Genomic DNA, 21,217 nt, shown 5'->3' on the forward strand with positions numbered 1-21,217 from the left:
TATGTTGTATGTTCTGTTAGAAACCCCTCAGTATTTCCACTGGTGGCCCAACAGAGAAAGATATTAGCGTTGGAGGCAGTCCAAAAGAGATTCACCAGGCTAATTCTTGGGTTGTCATATCATGAGCAGCTAAAGAAATTAGATCTGTATTCTTTGGAGTTTAGAAGAATAAGAAGTGATCTTATCAAAACATATAAGATGCTGAAGGGACGTGCCAAGGTAGATGTCAAGATGTTTCCATAAGTAGTAAGTCTCGGACAAGGGGACATAGTTACAAGATAAAAGGAGCAGTTATTTCAAGCCAAGGTGTGTAGAAACTTTTTCCTTGTGGAGGGTGGTGAATCTCTGGGATTCTCCACTCCAGAGGTTTGTGGAGGCTGGACCATTGGGGTTATTTGAAGGGGCTGCAGAGTGGCGAAGCTCCAAGGGCTGCTACCTCACACCTCAGGGAATCGGGTTTGATCCCGACCTCCATTGCTCTCGATGTGGAGTTTGCACTTTCTTCCTGAGATCTGCATAACTTTCTTCCGGGTGCTTCAGTAACCTCCCACGTCCCAAAGATGTGCGGGTCTGTAGGTTGGTCGGCCTCTGCAAGTTGCCCCTAGGTGTGTAGGTGAGCAGGAGAATCTAAGGTGTGGGGAATCAAAGGGAAAGTGGGAAAACAAAATGGGTTGGATTAAGGTTAATGTAAAAATGGGTGGTTGATGGTCTGTATGGACTCAAGTGGGCTGAAGGACCTCTCTATGACTCGAGGAAGTAGATACAGTTTTGAAGGGTCAGGGAATTGAGGGTTATGGGGAACTGGCACAGAAGGGGAGATGAGGCCTGGGGCAGATGAGATTGAATCATTGCTGCTCTGCCCCAGGCTTGAGGGGCTGAGTGGCCCATTCCTGCTCCTATTTTCTTATGTTTGCTTACAGAGGGGAGGCTGTTCCCACTTAGTGGAGGGTTGGTAGAGCACGGGGCACAGATTTAACATTTTGCAGAAGATACAAGGAGGATGTGAAGAAGTTTCTCTGACATTTGGTGTTTGATGACCTTGATGGGCAGAAGCTCCTGTTTCTGTGCTGTATTGCTCTTTGTCTTTATGACTATACTGTCAATTTTCATTGAGACTGTCTACCCTTGGTGTATCTCCAGCAGAGGTAAAGATGCTCTTATCGTGTCTTTCTGAGACGCATGTTGTCCTGCATCCCAATACCAACACTATTTCTGTATAGACAGTATGTAGATGGCATGATTTTACAGTTCCCTTTGATATTTATAACACTGTGTTAATACACCAATTGCTCAGTTGAGTTGGAAGAGACTTCAGTACGGTTACAGTTGAGATTTGACAGGAGGAAAAGGTTAGTGTTTAGCTATTTAAAAAAAGAACTGCTTATGACCAGTGGACCCACCTGATTAGTGTGACAGGTGTTAATCACTGCTGTGGTTGCTTCCACATTTAGTTCCAGAGAGGAAGCACTGCAGCGACCCTGGTGCACCAATGCATGGGCATCGAAGAATTCGCCCAGGAAGTGGGCAAATACACCAGGGCTATGCCACCTTGGGCACCATTATGCAGTTTACCTGCAATTACTCATTCGTCTTGAGTGGCAGCGCACAGATAACGTGCCAAGAAGACGGGACGTGGACAGAGACACGGCCAACATGCATTAGAGGTAACACAAGTCCTGTTTTGTGTGTGGGGCTGGTGTAATGTGTCATAGGCTGCAAAGTCGCCGTTGTGTGAAATGCTTAAATGTTGGGGATTAAATGCAAGATTCAGCAGTTTGGTGAAGGAGTTTTTAATATTGGGCGTCTGAGTTGTGGAGCAAGTTGCTGGGACAACCTCTGGAGCCAACTTTACACATTGGTCCGAAAGGTCACTGATGGGATACCGGGCGCTGAGGTAGGTTTTGGAGGAAATTAATCAGATCCCGGGGAAAATAGACCACTTATTCCACTTCTTTCAATGTTGCCATGACGACAACCCCATTCTTAACCCCAAAGATTTTGGAAAGGAGAAAAGGTTTAGAAGGAAAGAGGTAAGAACAGAAGTCTGAGACCAGCTATGCCAACAATGAACAAGCCCTGGTGAAGTTGTGGATTACGTTATCAAGTCCTTTTGCCGGGGGCCTGTGACTAATTCAGCTCTGAAAACCAAGGAGACATGCAGGTGCTGGAAATCTGAAATAAAAGTCAGAAATGCTTCCTGTTTTTATTACGTCTACTTCGGTGATTCATACTTGTGCTGAGTAATTTTATATTCAAAAGCAAGGAAAATTATAACTCTATGACTCTGTAATGCAGAGGGTGGTGGGTAAATGGGGGAGCTGCCAGAGAAAGTGGTAGAGGCAGGTACAATTACAAGGCTTAGAAGACAGTTGGACAGGGTCATGGATAAGATCAGATATCTTTTAGTCACCTGTACATCGAAACACACAGAGAAATGCATCTTTTGCTTAGGGTGTTCTACGGGGCAGCCCGCTAGTGTCGCCACACTTCCAGCACCAACATAGCATGCCCACAACTTCCTAACCCGTACGTCTTTGGAATGTGGGAGGAAACCCACGCAGACACGGGCAGAACGTACAAACTCCTTACAGCCAGTGGCGGGAATTGAACCCGGGTCACTGGCACTGTAATAGCGTTATGCTAACCACTACACTACCGTGATAGGAAAGGTTTGGAGGGATATGGGCCAAATGCAGGCAAATGGGACTGGCTCAATTTGACTGGACAATTTGCGCCAAAGGGCCTGTTTCTGTGCTGTATAACTCTATGACTCTTTGACTCTATAATGGTACAGTCTAAAACAATTAATGTAACTTCTTAAAATTGCAAAAATTGACAATGAACACTCCCTCAGTCAATTATTGCCTGTCTTGAACTCCATCTACATTGCCGAGTTAGGCAAAAAATGGATTAGATACAAGAGGAAATTCCTTTCTGCATTGTCCTCTCAAGGATCTCTGCATAGTTCACAGTGTGGTTGGAATCGGAGTTTTCTTGTAGTGTGCAATTCGAGATATAACAATTTGGACAAACACACAACTCTCATATTATGCAGCAGAGTTATCATTTCCTTAAATACCAGACTCTGCAAAAACGAGCAGTCAGAAATTATTTTAGAAACTGGGCCTCATTTCACTGGGTGCACGCTGCAGGCAAGTTTTCAAGGAGGAAGCACAAACTAATTTAATCAGGGATTCATCAGTTTAATTCATATGACCTTTTGACAGACTCAGAACAAATGAATCCAGAATGGAGAGTGGGGCTGGTGTCACGAATCCCAATGTACTTCTTCACCTATATCTACCCGACAAACATCAGATCTGATTTAATGTGGGAAAGGACTATTAGACCAAAAACCCTATCTGCTGTCATTGCTCACAACCTCACCACATATTCCACACTGCATTCTCCATTCCCACTCTCTCCATAATTATCATCCTGAACCCCAGAGAAAACTTTACCATTGAGGCGGTTTTTAATGCCGGAATTTACAATGAGGTTGAAACACTGGTTAGAGCCACACTTGGAGTGTTGAGTGCAGTTCTGGTCCCCACACTGTGGGAAGGATGTGATTGTGCTGGAGAGAGTGCAGAGGAGATTCATCAAGGTGGTGCCTGGACTGGAGGGCTTTAGTTATGGGGAGAGATTGGATAGGCTGGGCTTGTTCTCCCTGGAATGAAGGAGGCTGAGGGGCGAGATGATATAGGTATGTAACGTTACAAGAGGCATAGGTAGGGTCGATGGTCAGAATCTTTTTCCCAATGGTTTCAAAATGGACATGGGTTTAAGATGAGAGGGAGGAGCTTTAAAAGAGATTTGACAGGAAAAGTTTTAGCACAGAGGGAGGTTGATATCTGGAACTCGCTGCCAGAGGTGGTGGTGTAATCAGATACAATCACTAATGTTTAAGGAGACCTTCAGACAGGCACTTCAACAGGCAAGGCCCAATAGGATCTAGAGTGGGAAAATGGATTAGTGTAGATAGGCAAAATGGTCAGCATGGACATGATGGGCTGAAGGCCCTGTTTCTGCATTGTACAGCTCTGTGACTCTGTGAGGGGGAAATTTTCCTCAGAGGGTCAACCTTTCATAGAGTCATACAGCACAGAAACAGGCCCTTTGGCCCACTGAGTCCGCACTAACCATCAACCACCCATTTACCCTAATCCTACATTATTCCCATTTTCTTATTCTTCGCACGTTCCCATCAACTGTCCCTTGATTCTACCAATCAACTACACACAAGGGCCAACTCACAGTGGCCAATTAACCTACCAATCCATACGTCTTTTGGATGTGGGAGGAAACCGGAGCACCCAGAGGAAAACCAGGCAGTCACAGGGAGAAGGTACAAACTTTATGGGGACATCGACTAAGGTCACGATTGAACCCAGTTCCCTGGTGCTGTGAGGCAGCAGCCCTACAGCCTACGCCACCCACTGTTCCTTCTGCTGTTTGGGCTGACGTGTATTTCTTTCTGTTTCAGCTTGCAAGAAACCCAAGCTCCCCAACTTGGTGAGACAGAAAGTTTTGTCAACACAGCCTCAGACCAGGTGAGATGTCCGATGCCTGCCATCAGATTGCAATGTAATGTGCTGAGGCCCTGGCTTGCAGTGCTCCCTTTTCACAGATACAGCCCCATCCAGATCACTGCTGGACTTCTACTCCATCACACGTTTGGCCGACCTCAGACATTCTGCCCCCCCCCCCCCCCCGCCATCAAAACTTAAAGTCCATCCAAAACCTTACAGCCCATGTCCCTGTCACCCCTGTGCTCCATGATCAACACAGGCTGCAAAAACACCCAAGGTCTCAAGTCAAATCTTCAAGTTAAATCTTTGCTTCCATCTCACACAAGTAACAGTGAATATTTCCTTTAACCTGGGTTGCAACCCATTTACAATAACACATATCAAGACGGGTGTCGCCGCCTCCGGTGTTATTCCGGAATGCTTTTGAAATTATGGGATGTACAGTATGTGTTGTACCTATTCATTAACATCCTCATCTGCCTTTTGCACCAAGTCTTTTGGATCTCTGCCAATCTACAGTGCGAGGGGAAACATTCCCTCAAAGCATTTGTTAGGTTATATTGGGCACCTCCGACTGCAGTGGGGCAGTGGGTGGCACCAGTGCTGCCGAGTACTCGGGAGGTGATACTCGGAGTGAGCCTTGAGGGAGGTGAGGGTTTATAGTCATCTATTTCATCCTCTGATTCCAGTCCCGGTTGCTTCTCTTTTCTCTGTCCTTTCTGTCTTTCCCCTTTCTCCAGCATCTTTTCCACACTTTCCTTGCTCTTCCCATGAGATTCGTCGAACCGCTTCTGCATCTCACTTTTCCAGTGAATGAATGCAGACCAACCCATATCACTCTTGCATTTCTCTCTCTCTCTCTCTGCGAACGCCTTCTGTGACACTCCAGACAGTCTGCATTAAAAGCACTGTCAGCGGGGAAACTCTTATCTGTTCCCTTGGTCCACTTCACCCACATACTTAACACTTTCTGGTCCATGGTGCAAAAACATGAACGCCACTGGTGTCCCCTTAGGGTCCGGGGCAGTCTGTTGACAGGGCTCCTCCCATTTTTGCTTTAAAGTTTCACTCACACATTCATTCACACTCACACACATGCAAAAGAAAAAAAATTACCCTTACCCACTGGGTTTCTTCTCCCTATTCCCCCCTCTCTCTCTTCGTGGTCCGCAGCCCACAGGTGCTCACTCGCGGGACCGGGGTCGGGGACGGGAATCTCCGCCCGCTGTGGCGCAGAGCAGGGGACTCAAACCCTCCGGTCGCAATTGCTATCCCTTTTGGCGACGATCCGATGGCGGACATCAACTGCCCCACACGGGAAGAAATTAGCAACCCAGGAACAGTCCAAGTCCCACTTGCTCAAATATGAGCTGCGGAGGACTCAGGGCTGATCAGTCACCGGGGCTCAAAAGAACAGTCCGGTCCGATCCGGCCTGGTCATCTTTATCTTGTTGACCTCTGATCCTTATTATGCCTGGTGACCTCGGCTGCCAGGCTGTACAAAGGGAAGCTCTGCTCGCAAGCACCTTGCTCAGCACGGGTGACTGCGGACTGTCCGCAAACCATCTCTGCCTACACACTATCTTAACCCTTGCCTTGCTGCAGCGTCCACACTTGGGTCCAAATGGGACAATTCCCCCCTTTAACCTCCTGTCTGCCCAAACCACAATCCATATGCTACAATTTTAAGAACGCAAGAACAAGGCAGCACAGTGATGCAGTGAAGCAGAGCTGCTTCCTCACAGCTCCAGAGACCTGTGTTCGATCCTGACCTTGGGTTGCCGCCTGTGTGGAGTTTTCACTCACTCCCTGTGACCTTGTGGGGTTCCCCCTCCTGAGTGCTCCGGGTTTCTCCCACGTTCCAAAGACATGCGGGTTGGTAGATTAATTGGCTGCCGTATATTGCCCCGAGTGCAAAGGTGGGTGATAGAATCTGGGGGGATTTGCAGGGAAAGTGGGGAAAGTAAAATGGGAACAGTGCAGGCAGGGGCTTGATTGTCGTCACTGAGTTGATGGGCCGATTGCTATGTTTCATGCTGTATGGCTGTATCTCTAAGAGACAGGAGCAGGAGCAGGCCATCCATACCTTTGAACCTGCTTGGCCTTTCATCACGGCAATACCGCCATATCCCTTGATGCCCTCACACACCAGCTACCTTGCATGAACACAGTATCCCAGCCTCCAAGAGCATCCGGGGCAGGGAATTCCAAAGGTCCCTCACCCTCTGAGTGAAGACATTTCTCCTCAAGTCAGAGCTCAAAGGCCCACCCTTGACTTTGAAACTGTGCCTTCTGGTTCTCAACACCTCAGTCAGGGAACTACCCTCCTTGCATCCAGCTTGTTAAGTCCTTTAAGAATCTTGGAAGATTTTGCTCATTGGCTCAAACTGTGAATGCCTCAGTATGATTCTGTACTCTCACTTACACTGTCTCCAACTTTTGTGTCTTTGGAAGAAGCTGGATATGAGGCATTTCATCACATCAGTTAAGTTAGGACATAGTTGAGTCCTCCAGAGAGACCCTTGAAGGGCATTCTGATTGCACCTTATCAGTTTGGTACCAACTGGATATTCTTCTTGTCTCGTGACCTCAGTCAGTTTCATTAATAATTCAGTAATATGCCTTCAATTCCATGTGCTTCAACTTCAAATGTTCTCAGATACCTTCTGGAAGTCCATTTAAATAACATCTGTATTCTTCAATCTAATGCATAGCTGCCTCTTCAAAGCATTTTTATTTGTTCATCAGGCATGACCTTTACTAATGATCTATTGGTGCATACTGGATACCTCACACCATCTGGAAGTGTTCAAATGTTCAGTCACTCTTTCCTTAATTATAGACTCTCGCAATTTGTTGAAAACAGATGTTAAGCCACAGTGTACTAGGTCACTGGATTTTCCCCTCCTACTTTTCTTAAATAACAGAGTGACATGCACAAATCTTCAACTTAAAGGAATAGTCCCAGATTTGAAAGAACTTTGGATGTTTATAGTTAGGAGATCACCCGACTATTACCTCTCACACCTGTGATGGAAATCATCCAGTTCTGCAGTGACATTAACTGCTTTGCTTGTGTTAACTTTGGGATGTTTCCATTGCTGATTCTATATTAATTTTCTATCCATTTTCTCCATTGTTAAAACTAAGGCAAAGTAGTTGACCAATATGACCCCAATTTCCTTATTGCCATTTCCAATCTTACCCTTATCTGATTTTGAAGGTCCCCTTTTATGCCTGGTAATTCGTTTGAAAAATTTAGTACAGCTGTGATTACATTGATATCACACAATTACTTTTAGGTTCTTTCTCTGTAGAACCTACAGTACCTTTTGCATTTTGTGTATAACTCCCATCATCAGAACAAGTAGTAGTTTTCGAATTTCTTTGTATGCTTTCTCTTTTAGTTCCATAATGTTCACCTTTTTCGTCATCCACAGTTGGTTTATTTAGCCTTCAGGAGTAAAGGCTAGCTCTGAATCAGATTTTTAAAAAAATATCCTACAGCGATTGGACTTGTATCGTTTTGCCCGCCAACTGATTTGGCGATTAAGCGGAACAGGCGGTGTACTTACATGTAGCCACTTTGAAAGAAAGGAGAGTGGACACGGGGAATCCTTCATACCAACCCCGTTCTGATCTTCCCCATCCGCAGGAGGAACAACCAAGGTTTGGACCAAGCTGTCCAGATACTCCTTGTCCTCCCCTGTTTGTCAGAGTGCCCGCAGCTCTCACTCCAGCTCATTAACTCTGAGCTAGAGGTTCAAGTGAAAGGGAACACCTGCATCTGTATATGTGCAGGGAGGTCTTGCTGGCTACAAACTCTCACATACTGCTGTCTAGACACAAAAGCTGGTCTTAATCCAGTCTGTTATATATTACATTTAGTACTTAGTCTGTTGAAATTTTGCTTTACAAGTTAACTTGCACCAAACACTAACATTTAGAACATAATTTTAAGTACTTTGTCAAGCTTTTGCAACCTCTCTCACCAAAATTTCAGCCTTACAACGTGCAAGTTCCATTCTGCTTGTGACAACACTGTGTGAGGTGATTCCATGCAAACGTGCAAAGGCAATCCCTTTGACACACCTTTAGACTAACTCACGATCCCATGATCGAATCTTTGAGTATTGCTATTTGTCAGGACGTTACGTTATAGGATCGTTGACCTTCGTTTGTTTGCATCAACAGGAGGACACCGCTGCACAGGCTATTGGCCACTATTCTAGACAAGGAGCAGTCTCAAATCTCACCCACTAAAGCCCCAATACGGCGTGTTGGGAATCTACCAGCAGGATTCTATCATCCTCACACACAGCTGGAGTATGAGTGCATCTCCCCCTTCTACAGACGCCTTGGGAGCAGGAAAAGAACATGTCTCAAAACCGGCAAATGGAGTGGTCGATCACCATTGTGTATTCCCAGTACGTATTGCTCCAGATAAAAGACATTTGATTTAAGTTCCCACCTTTGTGGTCGTACAATAGGAGAAGGGTGTTTTAAAACCAATTTTTAAAAAAATTTAATTTAAGATCCTGATGGGACTGGACAGATAGGTGCAGGAAGGATGTTCCTGATGGAGGGAAGTACAAAACTAGGGGTCACAGCCGAAGAATATAGGTTAGGCCATTTAGGACTGAGCTGAGGAGGAATTTCTTCACTTAGAGGGTGGTGGACCTGTGGCATTCTCTACCACAGAAGGCAGGAGAGGCCACATCATTAAATCTGTTCAAGGAAGAGATAGATATGTTTCAAAAGGACAAAGATATCAAGTTTTATGGGGAGCAAAGCCGGGTGATCAGCCATGATTGTACAGAATGACGGAGCAAGCTTGCAGGGCTTAATGATCTCCTCTTGTTCCTATTTCCTTTGTTTCTATGTTTGGAGGCTGTCCCTTTAAAAGAGGTCACGGTCATAAGCAAGTAAATTAAACTGCAATGTCGATTCCTGCAATAGGCTTATCTGATGCAATGTAATTGGTAATTGGTTTATTATTGTCACATTTACCGAGATACAGTGAAAGACCTTTGTTTGAAAGCCATCCAGATGGATCATTCCATACTTAAGTACATTGAGGTACTACAAATGGAAAAACATTAACAGAATGCAGAATATAACGTTATAGTTACAGAGAACATGCAGTGCAGGTAGACAAATGAGGTGCAAGGGCCATGACAAGGTAGACTGAGAGATCAGGAGTTCTTTATTGTACAAGAGGCCTTTTCAAGGATCTTATAACAGCAGGATAGAAACTGTTCTTGAGCCTGGTGGTATGTGTTTTCAAGCTTTTGTATCTTCTGCCTGTTGGAGAAGAGGGAATGTCCGGGGTGGGAAGGGTCGTTGATTATGTTGGCTGTTTTCCCCAGGCAGTGGGAAGTGCAGACAGAGTCAATGGAGGGGAGACTGTTTTTTTGTGACGGACTGAGCTGTGTCCACAACTCCCTGAAACTTCTTGCAGTCTTGCGCAGAGCAGTTGCCCTACCAAGCTGTGAGCATCCGGAGAGGATATTGGCAGTTTCACTAGCTTGAAGCATGGAGGAGGGATTTAAACAGTGCTATGTGAATGGTAGGCTTTGCAACCGACTGAGGGGTTCTTTTCATAGTTTGGTGTTTTGCTTTTCAAATATAGTTGAGGTTACAGTAACTGCTTTCTGGATCATATTAGAAAAAAAAGGAGAGCTATTCTGTTAAAACCTGAGAGTTAATCTGAAACTTTTGATGAAGAAGGCACGGTATATGGTTTCCAAAAGGTAGGTCAGAAGAGGTTTCAACTGGGCAAAGAACATAAGGACAGAAACATTGAAGTAGAAGTTGTAATGTGCCTGAAATCAGATGGGTAGCGGGTTGGGAGAGGATGGAAGCGGGAGGGATGCTGGCTGGCGGACAGATGATTGCAGTGGGAGTGGGGAGGGGGACATGAGAGGGATGATTGAAGGACAACAGAGATAGTCAGTGGGGATGGTTGGGGAGTGGGTAGGGGTGCTGTGGAGGAAGGGGGGACAGGAAGAGGATGAGTAGAGCGTGGTGAGGGGTGGGATCTGAGAAAAGGAGAGGAGGACCGAAAAGTGTGACACACAAAGGAATGCTCTGGGAATAATATTCCGGAAATTCATGGACCGGAACCTCCCTGCACAACAAATCTCCCCAGTTTGATGATTTTGATCTGTGCACCGAAGGGAGGTTAACACCTGACCTATAGAGAGACTCTTCTAGGTAAATAATGGAAGAACTTTTTGTATCTCTTGCACCTCTAATCCAAACCCGACAGGTTAATAACAATGGGACTGAGTGATTCGGCCCCTTAAGCCTGACTACTGTGGCAGAATTGCAACTCGATCCACCTGTGCTGTCGGGTGGCCCAGAGGTGCTGTCTGTAGAGACACTGCCTCACGGCACCAGAGACCCGGGTTTAAACCCGACCTCCCGAGCTCTCTGTGTGGAGTTGGAACGTTTGCCCTGTGACGGCGTGTGTTTCCTCTGGGTGCTCCGGTTTCCTCCCACATCCCAAAAACGTGTGGGTTACAGGGCTAATTGGCCCCTGTAAATTGCCCCTCGTGAGTTGAGGAGTAGTAGAATATGGGGGCAGTTGATGGGGGATAAATGGGATTTATGTAAAATTAGTGTCAAAGGGTTGTTGATGGTTGAGTTGTACAGAGGGTTGAAGGGTCTGTTTCTGTGCTGTATCTCTCTATGAATCTATTACTCTACAACACTAATTCCATTTCCTTTAGTATTCTTGCCCAACAATGTTAGTTAGTACTGAAGTTTTCAATTGAGCCCCTGTCTTGCCAGCTTTGGCGAGGGGGTGGAGGGGGGTTGGGGGGGTGGGTGGGGGCAAGAGTTCTAGAGCTACCAATAACCTTCATGTAAAGGACTGCTTGCTGATGTCAGCCCAGAGTGTTATATCTCTGATTCCCCACCAGAGTCATAGAGTCCTACAGCACGGAAACAGGCCCTTTGGCCCAACTCATCCATTCCGACCGCATTGTCCAGTGAACTAGTCCCATCTGTCTATGTTTGCCCCATAGCCCTCTAAACCTCTCCTATCCATGTGCTTGTCTAGATGGCTTTTAAATGCTGCTAATGTGCCAGCCTCAACCACTATTTCTGGCAGCTCATTCCAAATATGCACCACCCTTTGCATGAAGAAGCTGCTCCTGATGTCCCTTTGAAATCTCTCGCCTCTGATCTTAAACCTATGCCCTCTTGTTTTTAGCACCCCTTCCCTGGGAAAAAGACAATGTGGTTTCACCCTGTCTATGCCCCTCATGATCTTGTATACCTCTATCAGGTCACCAATTAGTCTCCTACATTCCAGCGAATAAAGTCCTTGTCTGCGCAACCTCTCCTTGTAACTCAGGCCTCCAAGTGCAGGCAACATCCTGGTAAATCTTTTCTTCACTCTTTCTAGTTTAATAACATCTTACCTGTAACAGGGTGACCAAAAAGGTACACAATACCCCTAGTGTGGCCTCACCAATGTGAGCAACAGAACTTCCTATACTCAGTGTCCTGACTGATGAGGCCAGTGTGCCAAACACCTTCTTCACCACCCTGTCTACTTGTGACGCCGCTTTCCGTGAACAATGCACTTGCACTCCTCGGTTCCTCTGTTCCATAACACTCCCCAGAGCCCTACCATTCACTGTATATGTCCTACCCTAGTTTGATCTCCCAAAATGCAACACCTCACGTTTATCTGGATTGAAGGCCATTTGCAAATCCTCAGCCCACATACCCAGCTGATCAAGATCCCCCTGTAATTTTTCATAATCTTCTACGCTATCTACAACACCACCTATTTTAGTAGCATTTGCAAACTTACTTACCATGCCTTGTACATTCACATCTAAAACGTTTATATAAATTACAAACAACAAAGGTCCCAGCACCAACCCCTGTGGCACATCACTAGACACAGGCCTCCAGTCTGAGAAACAACCCTCGACCATCACCCTCTGCTTCCTACAACCAATTATGAATCCAATCCACTATCCTGCCCTGGATCCCATGCCATCTAAACTTCCAGACTAGCCTGATGTGAGGGACCTTCTCAAAGGCCTTTCTAAAATCCATATAGACAACATTTACTGCCTTTCGCTCATCTACCCTCTCGGTTACCTCCTCGAAGAATCCCAAGAGATTTGTCAGACATGCACAAAGCCGTGCTGACTGTCCCAAATATCTCCAAATGTTGGTAGATCCTGTCCCTCAGAATCCCCTCCAGCAATTTACCCACCACTGATGTCAGACTTACCAGCCTGTAGTTTCCTGGCTTGTTTTTGCTGCCCTTTCTAAACAATAGTACCACATTAGCCACTCTCCAGTCCTCCGGAACCTCACCTGCGGCCAGAGATGAAACAAAAATCTCCGCAAGGGCCTCCGCAATCTCATCCTTAGCTTCCCACAAGGTCCGAGAATGCACCAGGTCAGGCCCTGGGGATGTATCCGCCTTAATGCACTTTAAAGCCTCCAATACCTCCTCCCTGCTCGTTGGTACGTGGTCCCAAGACATCAACACTCATTTCCCCCTTTTCCTTAACTTTCATCATTTTCTCCACAGTAAAAACTGAATATTAATTAAAAATCTCACCCATTTCCTTTGCTTCCACGCACAGACGGCCAGCCTGATCTTTAAGGTGACCTATTCTCTCCCCAGCCAGCCTTTTACTCTTAATATACGCATGGAATCTCTTGGGATTTTGCTTCACCTTGTCTGCCAGATCCTTCTCATATTTTTCTTTTGCCCTCCTAACTTCTCTCTCAAGTGCACTCCTACACTTCTTGTAACCACCAGGAGATTCACTAGTTCCCAAATGCTTATGCATAGTATATGCCTCCCTCCTTTTCTTAACCAGAACCTCAATATCTCTCGACAGAGGGGAAATAGTTTCCCTCTGTTTACCCAATCTAATCCGTTAACTGCGTTAAACACATATTCTATCACCTTCTCCTTTTCAGGCAGGATCAAGGATGACTTGCTTCCACTCTCATTTATGGAGACCCCTTAGATTCTTCCACAGATGGGGCAAGAGGTGGGTAGTTGTGGGGTGGTGGGCTCCTTCTGCCACTAATGCAGGGCTTCTGAGTACTCCTGGTACATGTCCTCGATGTTCTTAATAAAAGGCTTAACGTATGAGAGTCCTTTGATGTCGCTAGGTCTGTACTCACTGTTCAGAAGGATGAGGGGGGATCTTATTGATACTGAAAGGCCTGGATAGAGTGGACGTGGAGAGGATGTTTCCATTGGTAAGAGAGTCCAGGATCCGAGGGCACAACCTCAGAACAGAAGGACGTCCCTTTAAAACTGAGATGAGGAGGAATTTCTTCAGCCAGAAGGCTGGTGAATCTGTGGAACTCGTTGCCACAGAGGCCAAGTCATTGGGTGTACGTAAGGCAGAGATTGATGGGTTCTTGATTGGTTCGGGGGTTAAGGTTTACGGGGAGAAGGTGAGAGAATGGGGTTGAGAAAAGGGAATAACAATCAGCCATGATTGAATGGTGGAGTGGAGTCGATGGGCCAAATGGTCTAATTCTGCTCCTATATCTTATGGTCTTTTAACCTTGGGTGCATTGTATTATGTTTGGACTGCTCTAACTTCAAGGGCAGTATCATCCTCCTGTGGTGCGGTGCCCAGAACTGGTTGCAGCTGGACGGGAACCATTTCCTCTGGCCTGGTGTCTCCTCACCTGACACTTTAATAAAGAGTAACCCTCGCCTTGCTCATCTCTTTCTCTCCTGCCCTGCAGTTTGCGGAAAGCTGGGCAACTTCAGCCGGCAGAACCTGCCCTCAATGACTTGGCCCTGGCAGGCCGCGCTCTACCAGAAGGTGTCGCGGACCAACAACGAGATTGTCGGCGGGCACGCCTGGTTCCTGGCCTGCAGCGGGGCAGTTCTGAACGAGCGCAGCGTGGTGGTGGCTGCCCACTGCGTGACGGAGTTGGGCAAGGCGGCGCTGATCAATACAGCAGATCTGATGGTGGTTCTGGGGAAGTATTTCTACGATGAGTCGAGAAAGGAAGAGAGCCGGCAGTACCTGCAGGTGAGTGGCCTTCATCCTGAAGGGGAAGGAAACTCCCTCACTGACCAAACCTCGAGTGTTTACTGACATATGAAGGGCAATGTTCATTGCTCCCACTTATAAAATAGAACCATAGAACACTACAGCACAGAAAACAGTCTGTGCCGAAACTTTATTCTGCTAGTCCCATTGACCTGCGCCCAGTCCATAACCCTCCAGACCTCTCCTGTCCATGTATGTATCTAATTTGTTCTTAAAACTTGAGAGCGAGCCCGCAGTTACGACATAACTGGACCCTTTTCCCCGCTGTTGCATGAACTTGGTTCTCTGGATATCCACTGTTGGAGTGAGGCTACATTTCAAAGTGTCACGGAGTAATACATCATGGAGCCAGGCCCTTCGGCCCACCAAGTCTGTGCTGACCATCAGGCATCCATTTATACTGCTCCTACACTGATCCCATTTTATTCCCACGTTTCCATCAACTCCCCCCTCAGATTCCAGCACTCACCCACACACTAGGGTCAATTGACCGACCAGCCCGCATGCCTTGGGGACGTGGGAGGAAACCCAGGTCACCCAGGAAGGAAACTCCACACAGGTAGCACCCGGAGTCGGGATCGAACCCGGGTCACCGGAGCTGTGAGGCAGCAGCTCCACCAGCCATCCTCAAGATTCAGTCTAATTAGTGCTGAAGTGTTTCCCCCAAGAATGAACTAAACTAATGGCCGATGTGTGGGTGTGTCCCATCTGAAGAAATATATATTGAGAAGACAGGGGTGGGTAGAAGGAGACAACCTTAAGAAGGAGAGAGAAGAAAACCTGGGTCCCTGGAGCTGAGAGACAACTGCACTACCTGCAGCAACATTTTGTCGCCCAGAGCCTCTTACCAGTTCCGCTCTTCCTTATGTTAGCGCGAACTTTCCTTGGGAGTAAGTATTGGGGTTGGGAGGAGCAGGACCGGCCATCAGCGTCACCAGTAGGGAAATGCAGAGGGAGCTGTACAAGAGACACAAGAAATTCTGCTGATGCTGGAATCTGGAGCAACACACAAAAAGTGCTGGAGGAACTCAGCAGGTCGGGCAGCGTCCATGGAGGGAGATAAACAGTCGACGTTTCGGGTCAAGGCCCTTCATCAGGACTGGAAAGGAAGAGGGCAGAACCCAGAATAAGAAGGTGGGGGGAGGGGGAGGTGCGCACGCAGGCAGGAAATAGGTGAGTTCAGGTGATAGGTGAGCCCAGGTGAGAGGGGGAAGGTAGGTGGGTGGGGGGGGGGGGAAGAAGACGCAATAAACTGAGAGGTGATGGGTAGAAGAGGCAAAGGGCTGAAGAAGGAGGAATCTGGTAGGAGAGGGCAGTGGACCCTGGAATTAAGGATGGGGGAGGGGAGGAGAGGAGATGAGCAGGTCATCAATGCGGGAGAAGGGAGCCACAGGAATAAGGGAAGACAAAGGAGTTGGGGGGGGGGGGGGGAGAGAGAAAAAACAGAGGTTACCGGAATTGCATAGTGTCTGTATAGGAGTAGTGCTAAGGGTTCTGCACACCAGCTCCAGAACCACAAGCTCATCAGCGACAGCCCTATCCCGAAAGACAGTCGGTGACCAAGAAAGCAAGCAATATTTTGACCTGCCTTTCCAAGATTGCAAGTCCTTGCACCTTATTGTCTACCTGCACTGCACTTCCCTGTAGCTGTGACACTTTACTCTGTATTCTGTTATTGTTTTTAACCTGTAGTACCTCAAAGCTCTCTGTACTACCTCAATGCATTCTGTACTACCTCAATGCACTCTGTACTACATCAATGCTCTCTGTACTAAATCAGTGCTCTCTGTACTACCTCAATGTATTCTGTACTACCTCAATGCATTCTGTACTACCTCAATTCACTCTGTACTACATCAGTGCACTCTGTACTACCTCAATGCATTCTGTACTACCTCAATGCACTCTGTACTACATCAATGCTGTCTGTACTACATCAATGCTCTCTGTACTACCTCAATACATTCTGTACTACCTCAATGCACTCTGAACTGACTCAATGCTCTCTGTACTACCAATGATCTCTGTCCTACCTCAATGCACTGTGTACTACCTCAATACACTCTGCACTACCTCAATGCACTCTGTACTACCTCAATGTACTCCCTCAATGCACTTTGTACTGACTCTATGCACTCTGTACGACCTCAGTGCTCTCTACTACCTCAATGCACTGTGTACTATCTCAATGCACTCTGTACTACCTTAATGCTCTCTGTACTACCTCAATGTACTCTGTACTACCTCAGTGCTCTCTGTACTACCTCAGTGCTCTCTGTACTATCTCAATGAACTGTGTACTCCCTCAATGCACTCTGTACTACCTCAATGCACTCTACTACCTCAATGCTCTCTGTACTACCAATGATCTCTGTCCTACCACAGTGCTCTCTGTACTACCTCAATGCACTCTAGTACATCAATGCTCTCTGTACTACCTCAATGCACTCTACTACCTCAATGCATTCTGTACTACCTCAATGCTCTCTGTACTACCTCAATGCACTCTGTACTACCTCAGTGCTCTCTGTACTACCTCAATGAACTGTGTACTACCTCAATGCAGTCTGTACTACCTCAATGCACTCTACTACATCAATGCTCTCTGTACTACCTCAATGCACTCTGTACTACCTGAATGCTCTCTGTACTACATCAATGCTCTCTGTACTACCTCAGTGCACTCTGTACTACCTCAATGCACTCTATACTACCACAGTGCTCTCTGTACTACCTGAATGCACTGTGTACTACCTCAATGCTCTCTGTACAACTTCAATGCACTGTGTAATGAATTGACCTGTACAATCGGTTTGCAAGACAAGTTTTTCACTGTACCTCGGTACAAGTGACAATAATAAACCAATACCAATACCAATCCTGCTTTACTTTCCCTCAGATCTCCGGAGTCATCGTGCATCCTTCCTATGACCCAATCCTGCTGGATTCCGACATCGCTATCATCAAACTGATGGACAAGGCGAAAATCACCAACCAGGTACAGCCGGTGTGCCTTCCTGACGTGAAGGATCTATCGGCCGTCGGCACCCAGGGCTACGTCACTGGCTGGAGGATGCAGAGTGAGCCCAGGGAGTCCGCCCGTGGCAACGACACCCTGCGTGTGGGCACCATTGAGATTGGCGACGCCGTCCAATGCGAGCAGCAGTACGAGGAGCACGGGATCTCCGTCAGCATCACCGAGAACATGTTCTGCGCCCACCAGGATCCTCGGGGTTTCTCAAACATCTGCCCCCTGGAGACGGGGGGCGTGGCCACCTTCCCAGCGGCGGACAAGGTTGGCAAAACGTACACCTGGTACCTGGTGGGCTTGGTCAGCTGGGGCTACGAGAGAGGATGCAGCCAAGAACTTTTCACCGTCTACACCAATGTAGCCCCGTTCAAAGACTGGATCGAGAAGCACCTGAAGTAAGAATCCCTCACCCAGGCTTCACAGGGTGATGCTGAGCAGAAGGCAGGCAGCTGGTAACAGGCCTGGCTTCACAATTGCATCCTTTGAACTGACAGCGTTGTTGACACAAGGCAACCCATTAAAGCACACAGCAGCTGCAGCAGTCAGCACGCGCCACCCGTCAAACGCAGCGACTAACTTGGTGATTTTGGTGATTTTTTTATCAGCGATGCCTCAACTAAATTTATTCACAGAGCAACCATTCCACTCCTGCCCCTCAGGGATCTCATTCCCTCTCCCCAGGGATCACATTCCTTCCCCTGCACCAGGGATCACTTTGTCATATTGCATCTTCTCATTGCTCCCAAGTCCATCGCCGTAAACCCCCTCCCACCCCTACCCATTCCACTGCCATCTCCTCCTCTGAAGATTCTCATTGTTGAATGTATTGCAATGTTTATATCCTCTGCAAACTTCAAAAGTTCTAGTCAGTAAAATGAAAATAATATGTAGTTCTTTGTCAGTCCCCTGAAATATCTTGAGGTGGGTCACAAAAAGTGTTAATTCAGTGTTTTCCCATCACACCGTCCCCCACCCCAGCTTGACAATGCAATGTTAGTCTGAGCTGTATCCTCTGGCACTGGTACCAAGCGTTGAGTCTGCATAATTCTACGTTAAAGGTGAAAATTGAATAGATAACCTTAACTCCTTGGAATCTACCAATGGGCTTAATGTATGAAGAGCATTTGATGTCTCCGGGCCTATACTCGATGGAGTTCAGATGGATGAAGGGGGGAAATCTCATTGAAACCTACCGAATACTGAAAGGCCTGGACGTGGAGAGGATGTTTCCATTATCAGAATCAGAATCAGCTTTATTATCATTGACTTACAGGTCGTGAAATTTGTTGTTTTGCGGCAGCAGTACAGTGCAAAGATGTAAAATTACTATAAATCACGAAATAAATAGTGCGAAAAAAAGGAATAACGAGGTACTGTTCAGAGGGCACGTGCTGGATGGTGAGGGTCCTCAGTGATGGATGCCGCCTTCTTGAGGCACCTCCTCTTGAAGGTGTCCTCAGTGGTGGGGAGGGCTCAGCCTGTGGTGGAGCTGGCTGAGTCTACAACTGTCTACAGCCTCTTGCGATACTGTGCATTGAGCCTCCATACCAGGCAGCGATGCAACCTGTCAGAATGCTCTCCACCTATAGAAATTTGCAAGAGTCTGGTGACATACCAAATCTCCTCCTAACCAAGTAGAGCTGCTAGCGTGCCTTCTTAGTAGGAGAATCTTGGATCCGAGGGCACAGCCTCAGGATAAAGGGACATCCCTTCAGAACTGAGATGAGGAGGAATTTTTACAGCCAGAAGATGGTGAATCTATGGAATTCATTGCCACAGAGGGCTGTGGAGACCGAGTGATTGTGTGTATTTAAGGCAGAGATTGATGGGTTCTTGATTGGTAAAGGGGTTAAAGGTTACGGGGAGGAGGTGGGAGAATGGGGTGAGAAAGAAAGTCAGCCATGTTTGAATGGCGAAGCAGACTCAATGGGCCAAATGGCCTCATTCTGCTCCTATATCTTATCATCTAATGGAATTGAGACTGTAAACTCAATATAGAGAATTCAGAAATATCCGTCCTGTAGGATATTTAAAATTTAGATTTAAATTTTATTTACAGCGTGGTAACAGGCCCTTCCGGCCCAGCGAGTCCGCGCCGCCCATTTTTTTTAAACCCAATTAACCTACCCGTACGTCTTTGGAATGTGGGAAGAAACCGGAGCATCCGGAGGAAACCCACGCAGACACGGGGAGAACGTGCAAACTCCTTACAGACAGCGGCGGAAATTGAACCCAGGTCGCTGGCACTGTAACAGCGTTGTGCTAACCGCTACGCTACCGTGCCGCCGTATGGAGCGCAGGAACACAGGACAAGTTAATGACTGTTTCCAAGAGTTACTTCTTTACACAAACACACTTCAAACAGCTCAGCAGGAATAGTAGATGCTAGCAGGTCTCTGATTTCAATGAAAAAACATAGTGCAACGTTAAACCTGCTCCTGAAAATCTGAAATGGATAAAAGATCCTGGAAACACACAGTCAGGTTTAACATGGGATTCACAGCCAAAACATTAATCCCTCCATTCTCTCTGAGTCCGAAATGTGGAGAGTTTCCACTGTTGTTTGTTACATTTTTGTTCGAGGATTGATTAGTAGCCATGCTGTGCTAACACTTCTGGACACACTTTTAATGAAATTGCCTGTAGGCTTGCATAAGTAAAGAAACAGAGTTGAGCTATCCACAGAACACCCTCTATTGTAGGCAGTGACTATCAGCTAATCGGCAGTGTTTGTGACTGCAACGTTTCAAAGTCATGCCACCTGATGCACCAAGTTCTTAAAGGTACATTTTATATTGATGTACTGTTCACAGCACCTTCTTAAAGAAAAGGAATGAACCCATACAAGCCTTCAACTATTTACACCCATGAAATCATGTACTATTTATATTACTATACAGTTGTAAGTTCAATCATTGATAAATTTAATCAATCTCTTGGTCTCTTTATTGACTGAAGTTTTCACTGCACTTGACATCTCTGAGTATCCATTCCTGGATCTGGAAACTAGTGGATCGATTATCCCAGTTAACAGTTTTGTCTCACATCCTGTGTTGCATTTGTTGCCTCAGCATAGCTGTACTCATACATTGTATTACACCCTCTGATTCACCATGTTCTTGCTATCACCTTATGCACAAAACTGTCCATGAAATAACTTATTATTAATTACAGTAGTATATGCCGCATTTTGATACATTACTGGATGCAAGGAGCTCGGTTGCATCTATATCTACTCTGGGTTGCTTCTTACCTGCCTCTCTCTCTCACTCTCTCCCTCGCTCTCCCTCTCCCCATCTTGTATTCTGACTCCAACTCTGACACCGTAGATGTCAGACCATTCCTCATTCCTGCTGTCACTTTTGAAGTCACAAAGTCATCTCTTCTGACTTTTATGTACTGGATTGTGTCCAAGGCTACTAGTTTTGGCCTTGGCTGACAATAAGTCCATGCTGTCATGACATCCTTCAAAGGATCTTTGGAGCTTTGGAACTGTCTCCACATTGCAATAAGACCTCTCTCACATAATCACAAAATCACAATCACGCCATGGAAGGATGGTTCATTGAGTATGTACTTGCTCTATG

At 46.5% G+C, this 21,217-nt stretch overlaps 1 protein-coding gene across 2 annotated transcripts in view; it reads left to right on the forward strand.

Annotated features, from left to right (window-relative positions):
- The window catches only part of pamr1b (peptidase domain containing associated with muscle regeneration 1b), a 105,345-nt gene extending 84,868 nt beyond the window's left edge, over positions 1-20,477 (forward strand). For both annotated transcript variants that reach the window (XM_052029218.1, XM_052029219.1), the window contains 5 exons: positions 1,452-1,664; positions 4,487-4,553; positions 8,727-8,959; positions 14,286-14,578; positions 17,499-20,477. In XM_052029218.1, coding sequence (XP_051885178.1) covers positions 1,452-1,664; positions 4,487-4,553; positions 8,727-8,959; positions 14,286-14,578; positions 17,499-18,029 — 1,337 coding nt within the window. In that variant the 3' untranslated portion in view covers positions 18,030-20,477. The remainder of the gene's footprint in view (positions 1-1,451; positions 1,665-4,486; positions 4,554-8,726; positions 8,960-14,285; positions 14,579-17,498) is intronic.
- The last annotated feature ends 740 nt before the right edge of the window (positions 20,478-21,217 follow it).

Source organism: Pristis pectinata, chromosome 14 (genome assembly GCF_009764475.1).
Source record: "Pristis pectinata isolate sPriPec2 chromosome 14, sPriPec2.1.pri, whole genome shotgun sequence".
In the NCBI taxonomy this organism is placed as follows: domain Eukaryota; kingdom Metazoa; phylum Chordata; class Chondrichthyes; order Rhinopristiformes; family Pristidae; genus Pristis; species Pristis pectinata.